This window comes from Sinocyclocheilus rhinocerous, unplaced genomic scaffold (genome assembly GCF_001515625.1).
Source record: "Sinocyclocheilus rhinocerous isolate Xijiao unplaced genomic scaffold, SAMN03320098_v1.1 scaffold285, whole genome shotgun sequence".
In the NCBI taxonomy this organism is placed as follows: domain Eukaryota; kingdom Metazoa; phylum Chordata; class Actinopteri; order Cypriniformes; family Cyprinidae; genus Sinocyclocheilus; species Sinocyclocheilus rhinocerous.
Window position 1 is genome coordinate 989565 of NW_015630288.1, and position 21834 is coordinate 1011398.

The window sequence follows — 21834 nt, forward strand, 5'->3', positions numbered from 1 at the left end:
TTGTGCGAGAGTGAGAGAGTGAAGTGGTCTGAACACACATAAAACTAGTGACATCATTTATCATAGTCAGTGAGACTGCCTTTGGTGTCATTGGCTGCACGGAGATATGAAGGTTGAGGATCCAAACGCAATATTTATTGCAGGGGTACTCCACAAATGTAGTCCAAAAACAGGCAAAGGTCATTCACAAACAGACAATCCAAACAAAGTCTGAGTTCAGGGCTGAGACTAATGGCGCTTTTCCACTGTGTGGTACGACTCGGCTCGGCACGGTGGATGGATTAAATGCAGAGCACAAATTCCGAGTATGGGTCACCATACTTGGCCACACGTCACTTCAGTTAATTTCATTAAGTTATTTGGTAGGGCTGCACGATAAATCGCATGCGATATTTAAAGCGCATCTTGTCAGAAAGCCGGTTCTGTAATCAGCGGTAAATCTCCATCACCTGCGGGCTTTCACATTGAGCAGCATTAACTACACAGAGCCGTTGTTCACTGACGAGCTGCGCAAAAAAATCGCGCGAATATGAACGTGGTTTTGCGCAGCTCGTCAGTGAACAACGGCTCTGTGTAGTTAATGCTGCTCAATGTGAAAGCCCGCAGGTGATGGAGATTTACCGCTGATTACAGAACCGGCTTTTCTGACAAGCTGCGCGTTAAATATCGCATGCAATTTATCGTGCAGCCCTATTATTTGGCAGGGTTATATTCTCCCATCTAAATTGACTACCATCCTTTGAACTATTGATAAATATTTGGGATTTCAATTGAATGTAGCTGGTCAGTGGACAGAGCATGTGCGTGAAACAAAAGCTGAATATTCTACCCAACTGGATATGATTGATCTCTACCACTCACAATGAAATAGAACAGGTAACAGGTCTAAAATTATGTCGAATTTGTTAGCCAATGGCCATATTCCAAGGAAATACAGTTGTGCTATGTATGATGAAGACCACTTCACGCTGCACAATAAACACTGAAGCTTGTGCGAGAGTGAGAGAGTGAAGTGGTCTGAACACACATAAAACTAGTGACATCATTTATCATAGTCAGTGAGACTGCCTTTGGTGTCATTGGCTGCACGGAGATATGAAGGTTGAGGATCCAAACGCAATATTTATTGCAGGGGTACTCCACAAATGTAGTCCAAAAACAGGCAAAGGTCATTCACAAACAGACAATCCAAACAAAGTCTGAGTTCAGGGCTGAGACTAATGGCGCTTTTCCACTGTGTGGTACGACTCGGCTCGGCACGGCTCAGTACGGTACCACAATAAACACTGAAGCTTGTGCGAGAGTGAGAGAGTGAAGTGGTCTGAACACACATAAAACTAGTGACATCATTTATCATAGTCAGTGAGACTGCCTTTGGTGTCATTGGCTGCACGGAGATATGAAGGTTGAGGATCCAAACGCAATATTTATTGCAGGGGTACTCCACAAATGTAGTCATTCACAAACAGACAATCCAAACAAAGTCTGAGTTCAGGGCTGAGACTAATGGCGCTTTTCCACTGTGTGGTACGACTCGGCTCGGCACGGCTCAGTACGGTACGCGCTTGTTCAAAACAGTTCCGTTCGATCCTTCGCTGGCTGTGCTGATTCAAATCTAGCGGTTCTGTTGTGTTTGTGTCGCAAGTTCAGTGACGCAGGTAGTGACGATTCTCTCCGGCCAATCCGTGATCAGCAGCGTTTACACATCACGTTTTGGTAATGGTACGGTTCACTTGGAACCTCAACCGAGGTGGTACTAAAAAAAGTACCAGGTACTGTACCCAGTGGAAAACCCCCAAAAGTGAACCGTACCGTGCCATACCATGCAGTGGAAAAGCGCCATAACAGAGAAATCCAGATTAACAGGCACATAATCAAAACCAGGCACCAAGACTCAGGGGAACCAGGATACAAGGCTTAGAAATGCAGCCGAGACATGTGCAAGACTTAGCCATGAATGACTGAATGAACCAGTCTCAAACACCTAGGAATCACCCTTGTAGCCACAGATGTGACGTTCATGAAATCAGGAAATACTGAAGGCTGGATGGACTCTGATGATGGCTGGAGGCTCTGGCATGGGGACCATGACAGCGGAGGACTCTGGTGCGACAGCCATGATGAGTCGAGGCTCTGGAGTGGCAGCCATGTTTCGACAAGGCTACTGAAAAAAAATGTTTAGGGGTAGTGTCCTCCTTAACCTCCCCTACTGTAAAAGGGGAACCACTAAACCACAAGGCATAATCCAAAAAAAATAATAATAATTTGCGATCCTCAAGTATCATCTCAAATTAGACTATATTTATAGAATTTGTTGAGTCTGTAACAATAAAAGTCAATAAGAGCAAAATCAGGAAAGTCTGTGAGATTAGCAAAGTTCATGAAGTCATGGGTGTAATCCTTGAGTGAACCTTGCCACAAGCAAATTAGTTCAACTGCTGGATCCAGAGTAGGCTAAGTCTTCTGTTATGAGGATCATGAGGATCCAAACTCAGTATTTATTGAAGGGGTACTCCACAAACGTAGTCCAACAGCAGGCAAAGGTCTTACGCAGGCAATCCAAAACAAGACTGAGTTCAGGGCTGAAGCTAACAGAGAAATCCAGAATAACAGGCAGAGAATCAAAACCAGGAACCAAGACATGGGGAACCAGCATACAAGGCTTAGAAATGCAGCCGAGGCACGTGCAAGACTTGGCCATGAATGAACCAGGTCTATATAGGTTGAGCAAACAGAGTTAATGAGAAACAGGTGAAAGCAATGAGTGGTGATGAGTCTGTGCAAAGGATTATGGAGAATGAAGTCCATGACAGAGTGACAATAGTCTTAGGTGCAGTGCCCTCTAGTGGACAACCAGGGCTCTCCAACAGTCTGGTCATGACAGTCTGGAAGTACAAGCCCTGTGGCACTTACCACAGGGCTTTCACAACTGTTGAATATGATAAACAGTGATGATAAAATTGCATGAACTCACAACTCTTGAACATTGCTTTTTATCTTAAGCAATGTAAGGTCTCATTGGCTTAGAGGATCAGATTAAAATTTTCTGGGGTTTAAAAGAAAACCCAGTGTTTAATAAGACATTAATTCAACTGTCAGGCTATGTGTTGCATATGCTTAGTGGAGGAATTTACAAAGTGTATAAACACCCATTATATGTAGCATGGGACATACATTGGGGCATAAATAGAAGAACCTGCAAGCAGTAAGGCAGAATAAGCAAACAGAAACAGATAAGCAATGTTTTGTGAAAGAACTATAGAAGCTTGAGACCCAGTGCAGCCAAGAAGAGAAGGTGAGCAGGGTACAGCTGATACTCTGCTGACGTTCTGCTAAGTAGAGGCTTCTCCATCACTAACATTGGTTAAAAGATCCCTCACAGTGCTTGTTGTCCTCAACAGGAGGATTTGTAGATCATGAGTGGCCTTCACACAGCATTCTGGCCAGGTTTATTCTCAAAATAGTCTTGCTCATAAAAACCTGGAGCTAAACTGTATACTGGAATGGGTGGTACCTGGGCAGGGTCTCGTCAAGTCTCTGCAGAGAGGGAAGGCTTCACCTGCCATGAAGACAAGAGGTTAGAGGTTAGAGCCCCAATTGCTCTACTTCTGGCAGCAGAAATTGTTCAGGTAGGCAGAGGGTTTGACAAAAACTAGTTACAAAGGGACTATTAACCAGTGTCCCACCATCTGGTTGTCGCATAACTGCCAACATCTATGATGGGGAGGCAGTATTTGGAAGGTGGTCAGTGACCCAGGTAGCCCTAATGGGAGGACCTGATACTATCAGCGATAAGATAGGGTACTACAAACTGGCTTTTTTCTGTGCTTTTGGCATCAGGGAGACCTGCTAATAACCTTTTGTGAAGGCCAGGGTGGAGATGTACTGAGCTTTACGTAGTCACTCCGATCATCCACTCAAGGGGTAAGACCAAGACATCATTCACCTTCCAGTAGTCATTGCAAAATAAGGAGATGCCACCAGGCCTTGAAACAATGACAATGAGGCTGCATTGGATGAAACCAGAAGTTCATGCCTCTAAGAACTTGTTCACATTAGCTGCGTTTCCACTGTCAGGCCAAAAGCGGGCATGCTAGTGCGTCAGGGGCAGTCACATTTCCACTATTACTTACGGGGGTTGATCGTGCCTTGTCGGGGCTTCCTTGTGGCCAACGGGCAGGGTTTTTTGGCCCACCAAAAACCTTGGGCCAAAGCGGGCCAGCTTGGGCTTGAGTAGTGGCAATGAACAAAGGTGGAGTTTCTCTGCGTCTGGAGAGCATCAACGCCGCAGATTATTTTATAGAGTTAACAGCAACAATGCCAGCATGAAAGACTTTTAAAATAATTTTAGCTCAAAACTCACTTTCAGACAGCAGTGAGTGTTTGAAATAACTTCTGTTTGAGATCCGATGTGGATTATGATCAAAAGACTTTGCACACTATTACCATAGTAAACATGGTAAATACGACCACTTGAAGAAATCACACAAATCACATAGGCTATCACAATCATGTATTTATTTAGTAGCATATTTTATCTGTCAGTAAGTCTCGTCTCTTTATACTTGACTGTCTGATGTTCATATTTAGCTCCACATATGTCATAAAATATAGCTAGCCTATAATTATAGTTGTTCAGGAGCTCCCTCTGCTTCTCAGGTCATATTTTTGATGGAGAAATTATAGAAATTATCATTCTTTCTAATTGTGATGTATGCTGTGACTACAAATAAACAGAAACAGACGCGACTGAATGTGTCCTTTCTTTTGTGAAATAACGGTAAATACCATTTTATTTCTGTGTGACTAATTTTAAGTCCTGACAAATAATTTATGATAGATGTTTTACCAGTTTTACAATAATAAGTGATACGTATCACTTATTATTGTAAAACTGGTAAAACATCAAGCTTTTGGGTTTAAATCTTTAAGAAAACAACAAAACATGCAAACAAACGGACGTTTTATATATATATATATATATAGTATTGTGATTGCGCTAGTTCCAGTGATTTATTTCTGAGTAGTTTTCCAATAACTTATCTTTGTTGTTGAAATGATGGGGTTGCGTGACGTTGTTCCAAAAGAGGCATGTAAAGGGCGGGTTTTAGTGAAGCGTAGCGGAGCTTGCGGCCCAGCAGTGGAAACGCAGCGTGATTTTTGTCAGTATTGTTGTAGGTTTAGTCTTTATTCTTCAAAAAAATTGCTCAATGGTATAATTAAATAAATAAAACCACAGTGATTTAAGTGACAAGGCCACACTCCCACATGTCAGCTTTTATCCTAAGCAATGGTATACATTCATTCAAGGTATACATTTCATTAGTTTGATACATTTCTTAAGAATCAAACCAATGACTTTTGTGTTACTATCCATATGCTCTACAGTTTGAGCTACAGAAATGCTCACACATTACGTTTAGCCATTTTTTTTTTGCACCTTAGCATCGTTAAAACACATTTAAATATATTAAGTCAATACATCAGCTGATATAACTCAATTGATATATTCAGCGAGCTAATAACGCAATCAAAATTTAGATTATATTTTATTAGCTAGAATTTTAACTAGAGTGTCAGTAACATCAACAGCAAAAAATAATTTTTGAGTACTTGATTGGATCACATTCACCCCACATAATTTATCTCAGTAGATTGCACATTTCACTAATTACATTATTTAAAAGCAAAGAAATCAAGATCAAAACAGAAACACAATTTTGTTTTGATCCCTACCAGACAGCTGCCCATGAGAGCATTCAGATCTGCCAGGTGGCCATGACTATTGTGAAGCTCATTATGATAAAGTGTCCTTGTTGGGTTGGCAGAGCCGCTTGCAGCAATCAAGGGCCATGGGTTCTCAGTGGCGGTTGGCAGGAGAGCCAATATTTCCCTAGCAACTCACTGAAGAGGTCACTCAATTGCTGCTATTTGCAGTGTTGAGACTGCAAGAGAGGCAAACCTTACATTAAAGCTCATTCACACGAAAACAACACATTCTCCTGGGATTTCTTTGATCCTCAGTTCTAAAAGATGGGAAATCCTGAGAAAAAGTCCCAAAACCACAAAATGTAATGTTATATTTGGGGTTATATGCTGTGACATTTTTAATGATAATTATTTTCCCCACCTTAAATTACCATAAAGAAAAATCTCATTGTAATGCATCCAGATGATTTACATTTGATTTTTTGCTCAGTAATGAATATTCCTGGGATTTCTTTGATCCTCAGTTCTAAAAGACGGGAAATCCTGAGAAAAAGGGCTTGATGAATATTACAGAAAGGAATGTTATGAAATAAAAGAGGAATCCTGAAATCAAATATAAAATGTGTCTCGCTCAAGACTATTCTAGCTCTTTTGCATGCATTCCATTATCTGTTCATCTCAGTGGTAGTCCCAAAACCACAAAATGTAATGTTATATTTGGGGTTATATGCTGTGACATTTTTAATGATAATTATTTTCCCCACCTTAAATTACCATAAAGAAAAATCTCATTGTAATGCATCCAGATGATTTACATTTGATTTTTTGCTCAGTAATGAATATTTGTTAAAAACAAAAACAAAAAAGTGACTAAACTGTCACGAAAATAATGGCAAGAACAAAACAGGCTTACTTTTTTTTGACGCAAAATATGATTTTGTATTTCTCTCTTTTGAGTGTGGGATAAATATTCATCCCTTTATAAGTTTTATAAAAAATAAAAATAAAAAATAATTTAAATAATAAATGAAAATAATAATAAAAAATAAAATAAAATAAAAAAAATATATATATATCCAGCAATGCCGAAAAATACAATGCAATGTAAAATTGCATAAAAATGCAAAAAAATAAATGTGAAAAATAATAAAAAATTAAAAATACAAAGATAAAGTAATAATAAAAGAGAGGCAGGAGGCAATGTTGTCTAATTTTACCATCTAAATGTTTTATTTGTGTTTTGCAATGACACTGGCTTTTTAAATCTCTATTTTCTTTTGCACTTGCTATCTTAGGAGATGCATTGGAATTGTAAACAGTGAAAATGATCAAATACATTTCATAAAACTACTTACAAGCAGTGTACGTCCAAGGCAGAGGACGACCATACCTGCTCCGCCCCGATTTATAACAATACGTCATTTTATAGCTTTAAGGTTCACATATTTACATAGGTACAGCAACGCCTCATGGCACACCCACAAAACCTTGTATGTTTTTATCTTTTTATCATTTTTTCTTAAGAATTATATATACATCCATTAACCCGGCTGCCTGCTGCCAGGGAAAGACAGTTACAATAATTTGTGTACTAATGTAATTTTTTCATTACCTGTAACTTACAATAAAATGAATACAGAGCTCAATCTACTGTCTTTTTCATAAAAAAGGTAAACTTACCCATAAGATAAGTCAACAAATAAAAATAATAAACATATTGCACTTACATCAGGACAGCTGTGGACCTGGATCAAAGTGGAAAAGGGAAATTCAGCTGACTGCAATGAACAAAGCAACCAGTGAAACCTCTAATAAATAACTACATTTTTTGTCATTATTGGTAAAACATGTCGTCTTATCAACAAATATAGGGAAAGATCCTAACTGACCTTGTGCCCTATTAAATATAGAGTGCATGATTAAACCTAAAGTCCGGAAAAACATTTTAAGTGTAGAAACAGAAGGTTAAGTAGGTCTGGAAGCTTCATAGTTGAGTGCCATAATGTCCTGAGAATACGGTCTCTTCCATTCTTAATGTGGAGCTACAATGAATGGCTTATTGGCTTTACATAAGCATGTTTTGTATAGTCTTTAGAGACCAACGACAGTCCATTTCAAGCTCAGAGCAAAATGCTCTAGTCTTCAGGTGCAGCTTGGTCCATTCCTCTAGAGCGTTTGTACACCTATTTATGAAATGTGTATTAAATTAGGGTTGTGCTAGCATTTTTTGCACCCCTTCATGTGATATGGAATCGACAGACATGGAGGAAGGTTCACAGGAACACCACTGAGTGATAAGTGCATGATCATCAATGTCTTCTACGTGCCATCCAGACATCAAACCCCGTAGGCACAAGACATTTCTGAAATGTCCAGGAAAGTCATCATGAAATGGAGAACAAAGAGAGGTGCAGTGCTTGAGCAGAAGAAGAGAAACATGCTAAACAGTACCCTGCTGTCTTAGTGTTAAAGAGGCAATAATCGCCTCTTTTGTCTCCAGTACACTTGGAAAACCAATTAAATAAAATTCAAAGGGGAATAACCAGCATTATTCAGCGTGGTGGTGCCCCACTCGTCCAGCTCCATTAGGTCGGTCACACTACATTTTCCTCTATCTTTCACCTCTTGTAAACAAAGCCTTGTGCATTTTTCCATTCCCTGTTTCCTTCACCACATTAACAGATAGAATGGCTGATGAGAATGAAATGCTAAGTGAAAGAAACCTCTCCAATGCTACTTTATATAGTCTCTCTTTCTCGCTTTCTCTCTCCGTCATCTTAGGAGGAGGAGGATGTCGATGTGGTGCTGGGTTTCTTTTGATTCACTAAGTCCATGTAGAGTTCTGAACGCAGAAATCGAGGGTACGAGTCTTTCTCCATCAGGCCATATATCCTCCTCTGGGCCAGGTCGAAGCAAGAGCGATCAATGTTTTGCACGTTTTCTTTAGTATGTTCCCTGGTGTAAGAATCCAGATTCACCTGAAGGACAAACAAAAACCCATTACTTGCAAGTCAACAGACGTTTTAATTCATGTTGCGGCTAGGTTACAGACGGTTTAACCAGAAAGCATGTTTGCGGATTTCCCCCAGTCCATTTATGGACCGTCTATAGACCTCGTGCTCCAGGAGGGCCACCTTCCAGCAGAGTTCAGCTGTATCCCTAATTAAACACATCTGAACCCATTAATCAAGGTCTTCAGGATCACTAGAAACTTCTAGGCAGCCGTGTTGGAGCTAAACTCAACAGGAAAATGGCCTCCAGGAGCAGGAATAGACACCCTTGGTCTAATGCATATTGCGCAGAAATGGCAAATCGCTACTTCCAATGCGATATGACTGACTTCATGCATAATCCAAGTGTTTTATTTATATTCCACATGGAAAAAAATAATAATGTTTACATTGACTATGAAATACTTAGTGCTTACTATTTGTGGAAATTCTGACAAGTCAAGGAGACTTAACCTTATAAACACAACTTTGTTGGTTTCTATGACATTTTCTTTAAAACCATTCATGAAGATTGGCACACTAAATCTATTTACCTTTTAAAAATGAGTGAAAAAATCATCCCATATCTTTATTTAGTATATTATAATTTAGTATATTATTGATTATGGTTGCCCAAAGTTTGATTATTGTAATAGGTCACCACTTGGTGTTCATTGAAAAGTCATGGTCCTGAAACTAAAAGCAGTTGAGCAATAGCCTTTTTTATATATAATCCTGCTCCTAAATGGCACATAAAACAAACTGTGATTGGTCATTTAACATGTTGGTAAGATGGTCTCTTTCCAGTAGCCAGAGTAAGCTGAAATCTGGACTGGACTTTACGCTGAAAGTCAAATATCTGGCAACTTGAAATTACACAAAGCTCAGGCTTCTTTAGTTGTACTGCTCGAAAAATTGCTGCGAGGTCCTGTTGCTCATCTGATTTTGAATTTCCAAACTGCTTTCCAAGTTTGCAAAATGAAAACATGCACTCATGCTATCTGCTGTGTGTTGTGCGGCCAAGAAGGAGACCATTAGTCAGGCATGACATCATATCCTCCATGGCTGCTTCTTTGACAAATTTTTTAGGCTCATGACACAAACCAGATTATTTTAAGATCGTTTCCACCCTTTTTTATGCTGCTAAATACAGAATGATGGCATTGTTTATATGTAATGAGTGGTACTCAACAATTCCCAGTTAATATCTGGGGTGACTTTTAGTGTTCACTTTTCTGTAAAATTAGAACTAAATAAGAGACTTTATGCTCACCTCCTTACAGGACTGGATGGCAATGAATTCCGCAAAGATTTTCTTAGCTTTTGATGTCATCTTGGACTGTGATTTAATCTTCTTGTAATCCTCACAGGCCAGCCAGAAATCCAGATTCTCTTCACTAAACTCTGTGCGCAAGAAAGCTCTAAACGCCGCCAGCCCATCTGATGAGGGAGAGGGAAAAAATAAAGAGGCAGAAAAGGGGAGATGTTATTGGATGGATAAACAGAACCATGGCAACGGCAGCCTTCACTGAAGAGGCAGCGCTGAGTGCCAAACCCTGAGTCACTACTTAACGCATAAACATGAGAACACGACTCCAACCAACGATTTAATTCCATGTGTTCTCCTCCGAGACTCCCGCTGCCATGTCCTGGGCGTCATGAAACATTTTCATAATTATTATATTATTATTTTTCAGCATTTCTTATTTTAATTAAGTTCCTGACTCAAGTTCAGGGACTCAACTTGAAATTCAAACCCATTATTTGTACTGAAGGTTGCTGTAGCTGCCAAGCACAAGAAGGTAAGCACTGCAGCAAAATGATAATATTTGCACTGATTTTAGATCATCTTTATGTAACCAGCAATACCAATGAAGTAGCTACATTTTATGCAATACAGAAGAAAAAAAATACAAATAATTCAGCTTATGATTATTTTACAGCACATGCATCACAGTGACTTCCTTATACAGTAGCATTACACACGTTTTTACAGACATTTTTTAAGATTTCCTTTCAGCTCTAAAGGCGCCCAGTATTAAAATAGAAGGAAGTGTGGCCCCGTCCCAAAGCACGCAATCACCTTTCCATTCTCATAAGAGCCTGCTGATAACAGCATGTGGATGCTCTCAGGTTTTCATATGAGGGAAACAATCGCTGCGGAAAAAGACATCTCCTGCCTCAAATCTCAGGATCTAATTGCATCACAAGCACTTTCAACATCACAAAACGAGTGAATCTGATTAAAAACCATGATATGGATGGTGGGGTTTTGTCTGAGTGCTTTGATCTGTGGTCTTTCTCTGACTCCATATGGATGTAGGATTCTATTAATCTAGGATTACTATGAGAGCCATTGACCATGTTCAACAGACCGTTCATTCAGTGACTCAGAGCAGGAAGTCGAGAGAAAGCATGCATGCTTAACACACTGCAACAATGCAGTCATCATCCCTGTGGATTCAAGCCAAGCCAATGGAATTCATCAAATACATCCAAAAAACAAGTTCATTATATACAAGAGGAAAGGAAATGGCATAAAGAGAATATGTCTTACATTTGTGGATGAGCAGCTTGTCCAAAGATTCTCCCCACTTCATTGCTTCTTCTGGAGTGGGCCTGCAAATAAAGGCAGAACGGTTTTTCAGCAAACCCATCTCTGTCAGGTTTCTCATTGTGTGACCCATTCGAAGCTCTGCCCTTCTCTCGCTTGAGTGTGTGTGAGCATCTGTCGAAGTGTGTGAGTGTCTGAGTAAGTCTCTCTTGGACGGCCTCTTTTATACTTCCCACTGTGGAGAGGAGGGGGTGGGATCAGGCTGCTCCAATAGGATTATGTGTCAGCCGGAGGCTCCTCCCACAGCTTCTCTCAAAGACTCATTCTTGCCTTCATTGTCTGTCTAAACTCAGCACCTACAGTCTGCAGCTTTAACACTTACTGTGACACTGCCAAATAAGGAAACTGTATCTAACAGGGGAGTGTTATTTATCATAAAACCATCAATCAGATCATAGAGTGCACTTAAAGATGTGCGCTTTACAACTGTAATTTTTATTTTGACCTACTTGCAACTTCTGTGCATTGATTTGTAGATCTGTGCCATGAAACATTTTGTATTCTGCAGTTCATGTATAGCTGAACACACTTAAAATACTAATGCTAACAATATCATTCATCTCTGCAATATAAGCATTTTTGCAGCACATATCTATTCATAATTTAACCCTTTGATGCATTACTTACTCTACATTAGACAGATATTTTTAAAAACATTTTAATCACCATAGTATATAATTATTATATCAAAGACAGTCTAGTAGGTTAAATATATATATATAGTAGGTTAAAGTTTTAGTAATTTTGTTGTGTGCTTTTGTCGTTTTTATTTATTTATTTTTTTGCTTATTTTTTTATTATTATTATTTAATTTGTATTTCTTGGCAACAAACTGAAATAAAAGAGTTAAAAAAGACATATTTTTAGACCTTTCTCAGTGTGTCTGCCTCTTTCATCCCACACACATGAGCAGAGAGCCACCAGCTGGATCATTACCCATGAAGCAGGCGGATATCACAAATACACACACACACAAACACACACGCTTACTTGACAGACTTCATGGATTTGTCGAGCTTGCCGACTGGGGTGCTTCCGGGAGACTCATTCCTCCTCCTCAGGAAAGCGAGTCGGTTCTTCATGTCTTTGGCCCTGCACAAAAAAATGCACAGAAGGGAAAGAGTTGAGTTCTGCAGGTCATAAACAAACCAACAAATCAATCGAAGTCATGGAAAACACAACCCCATAAATCCAAATCAGATCGTCAGTGCAGTAACCCATAAAAAGTTCTTCCGCCATACATGTTTTCCTCAATCCGCAGTTATCAAAGTTGAGAAGACGTTTAAAGTTCCTGGATCTGTTTTGAGAAACTCTTTCTGCCTCTCGTCAGTCTCTCTTCCTTCTCGCCAGTCCTGTGTCTGAGCGAGAGGATGAGTGAAGGGAGGGTTGTGCCACTCTCCATACCATCGCTCCGCTGTTCAGGTGCCACCGGGAGTCCCGGAGGCCCTAACCTAGGGCCGATGGGCCCCGGGGACCGCTGTGGAGTGCAGCTGCATCTCCAAATCTCCAAAAACCTGACTGTTCACCCCTGGATCCACGTCTCATGAGATGCGCGCTGAGCTCCGGAACCTCCAGATGCCCGTCCTCCCTCTGCCTGACCTCACGTACCTCTTCCAGAGGAACAGTCTTCACACAATTTCCACCCACTGATTTCCACTGTGGCTTTGCAGATCCTCTGCCCTCATCAGCTGCATTTGGCCTCTCGTAACGCAGGCACAGGCTGATGACAGTACCAAAAAAAGAAGCTGAATCCCATTTTTGGCCCTCCCAAGGCCACTGTTCCCACTTAAAGCACACACTGAGTGTTCCTGAGCACCATGATTGTACAATAGGCATGAGGTGTTGTTAGATACAACATGAAGTTTATACAATTCAAATACCCAATAAACAATTATTCTCCCATGCAGTACATCAGCGTAATTGTTCAGCTGTTTACAGTTGCTGAGCTACATAGGAACTTGATGCTCTGTATATTGGCTGTTGTATAACAACTTATCTAAACAGAATTTAGTGTGAGAACTATTCATTTTGTGATCTGACACTGTTCAGTGATTTTTTTTTTCCAGACAGTTGGTGTAAAAATGTTTTAGAACTGTATATGGACGACTGTTCAAAGTAGTTGTTGTTTTTTGTGTGAGTGTTTTTATGGTTTTTAAAAGAAGTTTCTGCTGCTCACCAGGGCTACCTTTATACAGTAAAACTGTGAAATATTTTAACAATTTGAAATAATTGTTTTCTATGTGAATATATTGTATAATGTAATTTATTCCTGTGGTCAAAGCTGAATTTTCAGCATCATTACTCCAGTCTTCAGTGTCACATGATCCTTCAGAAATAATTCTTTTTTTTTTTTTCTGAAAAATTATATATATATATATATATTTTATTTTATTTTTATTTTTTTCAGGATTCTTTGATGAATATAAGGTTCAAAAGAATTTATTTTAAAACAAATTCAGCATTTATTTGAAATACAGTTATTTTCTAACAATGTAAATTACTTTTCTGTCACTTTTGATCAATTGTGATTCATTATGGCAATAATACGATATTTATGAAAGTAACAGTTGGTTATGCAGTGATTTGCGTCAACGGTGTGAATACAGAAACAACCTTTGCTGTGCAACAGTAGAAATAAGTCAAATTCTGTAATAACCGCTGGCTAATAATCTGACCAAAATTGTTTCACTCCTCTGGCTATGATGATGGAATGCGTAGACGAGCCTCAACAGGAAAAAGGAAGTCTGCAACTATTTATGACATATTATGTTGCCCTGTAGGCCGGAGCTACTAAAAATTCCCCCTCTTTAAAGAGGACTAGCTGGTGACCATGCCGGCCAAAATACAACACCATGCTCTTCTCTTTCAAAGTAAAATTACAACACAAGTCCTGAGCGAAAAGATCATACATCAGGATTACAGAATTCAAGCAGTTTAATTTAAACTATAAGTACCCCCAAGTTTCAAAGCTAAGGCTGTTAGTATCTGAGAATCAAATCAGCTCAGCAAGCTGGGAAATTAGATGATGAAACGTTAGTCAGCCGTGGTGTGACTAACTGAGAAGTTCCTCACACCAGATGTTTGAGAAAGAAGGCGACAAAGCTAATTTAAAAGCTATGACAATTCAACTCCATGGAAAAGTATGTCCGTTATTGATGAGTCTAAATGCTACACACCTATAACTTATAATTGCAAACTTAAAACTTTATGGTTTTATCTAATTCATTACAATACAGTTTGCCTTATTTAATACATTATTTATGGCTGGTGTTAACCTTTGAGGATGATGCCAAAAGAAAGTTTTGTCAGATTTGATTAACTAGGAAGACTAAATGTGTAGAGTTCTGTATAACTTCAATGAGAATACAATAATCTGAGAACTTTATTCTGTTATAACATTTGTCATTTTTAAACAATTTAAACTATCATCTAAAATCGTACAGTCAAATATGTTATACCATTAAGATCTGTGACGTTTGACAAAGACATTTACACATAAACACTTTTTATTTTGAAGTCTCTGGTGGGACATAAGAATGTGAAAGCGCTCAGAATTGAAACCCTCCAGAGTCTGCTCAGATAACATCATAACTGCTGAAATCATCAGGCTTTTTGGTAGATAAACTGACTCACACACATGACTTAGATTTCAAACAGTTATCAAAACATTAAAACTGCCAAATAATGCAGTATTTTAGATGGATTCCGATTGATTGCAAATTTGTATGTCAAACTTTGCCCACTTGCGAAAGAAACTGAGTAGAGGAAACAAATAAATCACAAGATATTTAATTCCAAAGCTCTCTTTGTATAAATATAGAGCTTTTACAAGGAATAAATGAAAGTTGGCCAATAGGAATATGTCAGACTGATTTATTTTTAACTTCCAGTGGGAGATCTGGCTTAAAATGAGAAGGTCTGAGAAGGACGGTGTTGGATCATACGCACAGGAGGAAAGGTTCTCATCAGTTTATGGGCTCTGGGAAATATTTAGAAGTGTAATGAAACATTTTATGATCCAGGTCGGGTTTCACTGTGATCTTATAAGCTGTGTAGCTTTGACGAAAACAGATGAATGCAAACAATAGGAAAACTGGCTTAAGAACAGTCCTTTGAGTCTATAACTTATTTAGACAGTGACATAAGGCTGAGTTTGTCCTCATTCAGCACACAGAAATCGACAGGTTTTGTAATGCTCTCAGTGACATTAAATGCAATGCTGCCACCTACTGGATGTGATCATTATCAACACTATATATATGGGAGAGAGAGTTTTAGATTAACCACCAGATTAACCACTTAAAAATTAGCTACTTGAAATAAACTTGCTAGCATCTTGATAGAAAGAGAACTCAGTGAAAATACAAAGGATTTACAAATCAACAACAACAACAGTAAATAATTAGAAATGTTACATCCCATCCAGTTTAAAGGCATATACGAATTGCGTTAAAGAATCATACACATCTCACACACACACACACACACACACACACACACACACACACACACACACACACACACACACACATATAGACTCAATTCAGAAGAACTGTGGCAACGTCTCCAAAACTATTCAAAAACCTTCCTGCAAAGCTACAGTACTGTTACAAATTTTAGGCACTTGTGTAAAAATGCTGTAGTGAAGATGCTTTCAAAAATAATGCCATAGATAGATTTTTTTTTAATCAATTGACCTCTATTAACTAAATCAAATCAATATTTGGTGTGACCACCCTTTGCATTTAAAACAGCTTTTGTCCTTGGTACACTTGCACATAGTTTTTCATGTAGCTTTGCAGATAAGTTTCTTGAAGCATCTTGGAGACGTTGCCACAGTTCTTCTGGATATATTCCGTCTCAGTTTTTTCTGTTTCTTTATGTCGTTCCAGACAGATGGATGATGATGAGATCAGATCTCTGTGTGGAGCACTGGCTGTTGTCAGACTCCTTGTGGATACAAAAATCTCACTGGATTATTACAATTAATAGCAAAAGGAATGTTTGGAAATATAAACTGATATTTATGTATTTGAGATCAAATAAACAAATTAGGTGCTTCACAAAGACATTTTTTAAGTTGGTTATTAATATCTTTTTCTTTAGTGTGATAAGATAAAGTATGACCCACATAAAGTTCCGATCTCACCATAATCGAGTCAGTCACACTAAATTTAGAAGTTGGCAACTTCTTCAATATGCTTGAAACAACCATCAACACATCATGTGTTTATCATGATAGAGATAAGAAATGGCCATATTCAACCATTTTTAACCTATCAGGTGCATAATAATAAACTATCTGTTCTTGTAAAGATAAATAAAGTGTGCCAGGTGTAGAAAAGGCTGTCAATGGATCAAGGGATATCTAGTAACCACATCATATTTGGTCTCTCTCTTTTGGCCACTAACAATCCACATTCCTCTGTGTGTGTGTGTGTGTGTGTAAACGTGGCCAAGGAAACACCCTCTGGCCATTCAGTGCCACAGTGTTGAGATTCCACACACCTTTGCAACAGCGTTAGAATTGCCATGTGGCATCAGTCTGCCTGCCCTTCTGCACGAGAAAAACACCACACCAGTGAAAATGTGTTACAGAGTATTAGTTCAGCTATAAAAAGAGGAGGAAAGAGGAATGAAAAATCACTCAAATACTCAAGCAAATGCTTGGCCTTTTGGCTAAGATCAAGCATAGTAACAGTGCTGTTACAGTACTTCCCAAAAAATGTAGTGTGAGTAGAGAGTGCGGGGTAAGATGAGCTTCACCAGAGAAAAATAAGATACACTGCTATGTTTATTGCTCTTTCATAGACCAGAAGACTAAATAGTGATCACAGCTATGTTTCATTTAAAGGAATATAGTTCACCCCAAACATTTATTTTTTGTGAATATTTCCTCACCCTCACTCTTCTAGCCAAAATATGAGTCCATAATCCATAATAAAACTTCCTCCATTGAAAAAAGTCCATCCACTGTTGTCCTCTCACATCAAAATCCACCAGCATATTTGTTTAGAGCTGTTTCGGACTGTGTTCATTTGTTAAGGATACTTGATCTCTGCATACTTCTCACCTGATTCAGACCAGATGACTATTTCACTGGAGAAAGCAATAAAATGGATAAAGGACTTGGTTTGGAATTAAATTAATGATGGATTTGTTTCTTACAAACACACAGTTTTTGGCTTCACAAGATGTTAATTGATGCACTGGTGTGGATAACTTGTGGATTATTGATGTTTTTATCAGCTGTTTGGACTCTCATTCTGACGGCACCCATTCACTGCAGAGGATCCATTGGTGAGCAAGTGATGGAATGCTACATTTCTACAATGAAGAAACAAATTTTACATCACATTTACATCTTGGATGGTCTGAGAGTATATTTTCAGAACATTTTCATTTTCGAGTGAACCTTTAAATACCAAATTTGTAAAATTCCTTTACATTACACATTTGTCTATAGCTAAAGCAATTTTTTTGCATTCAGTTTTTTTCAAACCCTTTGCCACTGCTAGTGCCATGCTCTACCGTTTGAGCTACAAAAAAAGACACAGCTTATTGACAAAGTAAATGCACAGAACTATTAAATTAATTGCAAAACCATAACTCAGACTTGAAAAAATAGGTGAAGGTATTGAACAAATGTTACATATCAAAGTTAAATGAGAATATACATTTAAGTGAAGGTTCTGAAGCAATGAAACATTTATTACATGATCGCAACTCATTTTTTCACACCTCACGAAGGACGTTGGCCTCTCCTATTAATTTACAAGTTTAAACTTTTGAACTGCTAAGCTCTTTAATTACGAATTTTCAGACACCATATTGCATAGTGCATGACCGGTTGCATGTCCAGTTGTGTCAGAAGTTGTGCATGCGGGTCATATGCGGTGGGAAAAGACATTAAACGTGACTGCATTGCTTGAGCGAGGCAGCAGTCAAACGCCTATCATGCTTGAGAGATCGTGACCCCTCATTTAGAGAAAAAACATTGGGCTAATTATCAAGCAGAAGCAGCTGCTCCCGCGCCTCCTCACGGCACAGGCCTGTAATCTCTCAACAGGAAGGACACGCCCTCACTGGAATTTATCAAATTAGGATGCTCTGATCCAGCTCCTCTGAGCCTGTTGACAGACATTTCCCTACAGCCAGCCCTGCAGGGTAAGCCAGAGATAGAGGAGGAGAGGAGATGGTTGCAAGCCACAATTATCTCCAGGCTTTGCCAATTCTCTCTCTGCTCAGTATAGAATGTAGAATAATAGAGCTCAGCGCTATTCCAGGCCGTGAAACCAGGACACTTGCTGTGGGAAAGACATTTAGAACGTAACAACTATTGTGATGACTCGTGGTAGGACTTCAGTTTAAAACAAATGCGATGTGGAGTCCAATAGGAGTCCTGTTTCTAAAATGCTGTATTTCTGCACCAAAATACTGGTTTAGCTACGAAATATGTCATATTTGTTCAAGCAATGGGCTTTTGTGTGCCTGTATCGTGTGCATAATACATGTGCTATTATTAAGTACTGTGTACATGTCTCACCGTCGCTTTAATGTCACCTTTTATTCAGTGCCTTAGTGGAGACCATTTTCTGTACTTCACAACTAAAAACTAAGAAACTTTAAAGTAGTCATATGGAATTTTATCAAATTAATGACACAAAAGTTGTTTGAAAGTTCATGTAATTTTTTTAATAATTATTATTATTTTTAAAATCTTTGTGAATCTCTAAATAAATAAATAATTAACTTTCATTAAAATTCCAAATCATTATTAATTCATCAAGCTCAAGGATGTTTTACATTTAATTTATTCTTTAGTTCTTAATCTACCATCGTTCTCTATTATGATTTAAATTTACTTAAGAGTACTTAATATTACTTAAGATTAAAATATCAAAAAATATTCAATAAGGTAGATATAAATATGTATAGTATATTGAATAGTATATTATTTCCTTTTTCACTGATTTTTTTTTTCATTACAGTAATGGGAACTATAACGATAAATGTGCTTAACTGTCATTTTAATAAATATCATAATGCAATTATGCAACTTATATATATATATATATATATATATATATATATAAAGTAAATAAAAGTAAACAATTAATTAAATTAAATTCAAATAAATAAATAAATGTTTATATTTTTGGAGTGAAATATGGTCCTCACATATTTTTGATACATTTCATGAGGTTAACGCAAACAATTTGTTGAATCAGTCCAGAGACACTTTAAAATATCTTACGTGAAGAACACACGTAAGGAAAACACACTCAAGTTTACTGACAGATTTAAACCAACACAAGATAGGAAAGTCACTTTCAGGTTAATGAAACCACCAAACATCAAAATCCAAAAGAAAGAAAAGCTGAAACATCAGCACTTCACGTGAAGCTCTCCCAAACGCCCTGCCAGACGAACCACAGGAGACGTGAACTCCCGTCACCTTCATCTTTTTCCTCTTCTAAAGTAACCTCATGATTTCTATTTTTACCTCCCTCCTTCCCTCTTCTCATTACTGTGAGAACTCTCAGAGCAGCAGAGGAGACACTTATAGGAGCATTTGGTCCCTACCTTTCAAGGTACTTCTCAGAGAAATCCACCATTGTGTGTAAGGTGTGTGTGAGGGGTGGAAGAGCAGGGTGCTGGGACAGTCACATTCCTCTAACCGCACACAGAGCCTCTGTATCTTTATATAGCACATGATCTCAGGGAGGCAGAACTAGTGTGAGCCAATCACAGGCCAGATCTCCACTACCACAGACTGCAGTACTGTGTCAGTGTGTTTACAACACACAAACTGTTCCACATACAGTCTGTCTGTCTGTCTACTACATGTAGCTGACAGATGTTTTTATGTTAAATTGATTGAACTATATAAGGAAGTGGAAATGTGGATATTTCAGTTGGTCTATCTATCTATCTACAGTATCTATCTATCTATCTATCTATCTATGTATGTAATGGTCTATGATGTTATGCACATATATACCAATCAAAAGTTTGGGGTTAGTAAGTTTTTTTTGTTTTTTTTTTAAAAGAAATTAATATTTTTATTCAGCAAGGATTAATCAAATTGATCAAAAAAAAAAAAAAAAAAGAATAACCGTTTCCACAACGTGCCTAGTGCTGGGGAAAATACTATTTTTGTTGTTCAACATTTATTTCCTCTCTTTTGCAATGTGTTGAACTCTTCCACAAAAATATTAAGGAGCTCAACTGTTTTCAACATTGATAATAATCGGAAATACTTCCTGAGAATCAAATAGAAAACATTTATTTCAAATTGCAATAATATTTCGTAATATTGCTGTTTTTAATTTACTTTCAATAATAAATGCTGTAAAATTAATGCAGCCTTGGTGAGCAAAAAAGACTTATTTAGGCCTATTTAAAAAACAATACAAATTTGACAGACCCCAAAATTCTGGATCTAAATTATATATGTAAAACTTTTTTTTTTTATTATTAATGTCAAAATTGTCTAGGACATGTAACTGTTTATAGATTGTTGGCATAAGTATTTTGGCTTAATATATTTATTATTATCCAAAAGGTATCTGCCATTTATTGTAAATAAAGAAAACAAGAAAGTTAGGTTTCAAATTCTTAAATAGTTATACTGTACATTTAAAAAAGTATTGTGAAACTATGACACCTGTGTGAACTCTAGGAAAACTGCCCTAAATCATCCACTAAAAAGCTGATTAAATATCATGTCTGTACATTCATATGCCTTTTACATTTGCGCACACGCTATGGATCATTGAGACCATTCATGATCACATTCAGTGGCTTTCACCAGATGCCCAGTAATTTCATCTGTTGAATTGATCTTTCAATGGAAATGCTCATAATGAGGTAATGTGATGACAGCTACTCCAGCCACCACACCTGGGAACCGCGGTCGCAAGCTCATGTTGACAGTGAAGGTTAGAGTCTGCAAATGCATTCTGTAACGTGAAAGCAGCTGTGTCCTGTGCCCTTGGGTGAGCCACGGCTCAGCTGTTTTCAGAACAGTTGAATATGCAGACTGAACGTCTTTCTCTTTCACCAGAGGTCTGCAGTTACACTGATCTCAGATGAGTGGTAGTGTCTACTTTCTGTGTCTAGTCTGCTGTCATAAACCAGGTGCCAAAAAGGTGGGGAAAAAAAAAAACTTCCTGCTATTAGAGCCAAACCAGGTGCAGCTGCTATCACATGAACTGATCTGTGTAGGTGGACTTTTTCCCCCTTATTGGGAGATTTTAGATCTGCTTCTAGCTACATAAGATCAATTTTACATGTCATTGTGTTCTCAAGTAAGAAGTAGAAAATCACATTTTTTTTCTGTATTATAATTTGATTTATGATAAGGTGCATGTTGAATGAATCGGCATATTTTAATTTAATTTGGTAGCATTTTATCAAAATGTTAGCTTAAATGATGGGGACATTACATAGACTTCTATTGTGTTTATATACAGACAGTGACTACGTTTACATGGACATCAGTAATCTAATTATTTA

The 21834-nt window shown here is 38.0% G+C and overlaps 1 protein-coding gene across 2 annotated transcripts in view; it reads right to left on the reverse strand.

The window, feature by feature from the left end:
- Positions 1-6915: 6915 nt before the first annotated feature.
- The window catches only part of LOC107739979 (regulator of G-protein signaling 3-like), a 96814-nt gene continuing 81895 nt past the window's right edge, over positions 6916-21834 (reverse strand). For both annotated transcript variants that reach the window (XM_016552249.1, XM_016552248.1), the window contains exons 4-7: positions 12304-12405; positions 11257-11318; positions 9973-10139; positions 6916-8687 (exon numbers count right to left, since the gene is read on the reverse strand). In XM_016552249.1, the coding sequence (XP_016407735.1) occupies positions 8487-8687; positions 9973-10139; positions 11257-11318; positions 12304-12405 (532 nt within the window). In that variant the 3' untranslated portion in view covers positions 6916-8486. The remainder of the gene's footprint in view (positions 8688-9972; positions 10140-11256; positions 11319-12303; positions 12406-21834) is intronic.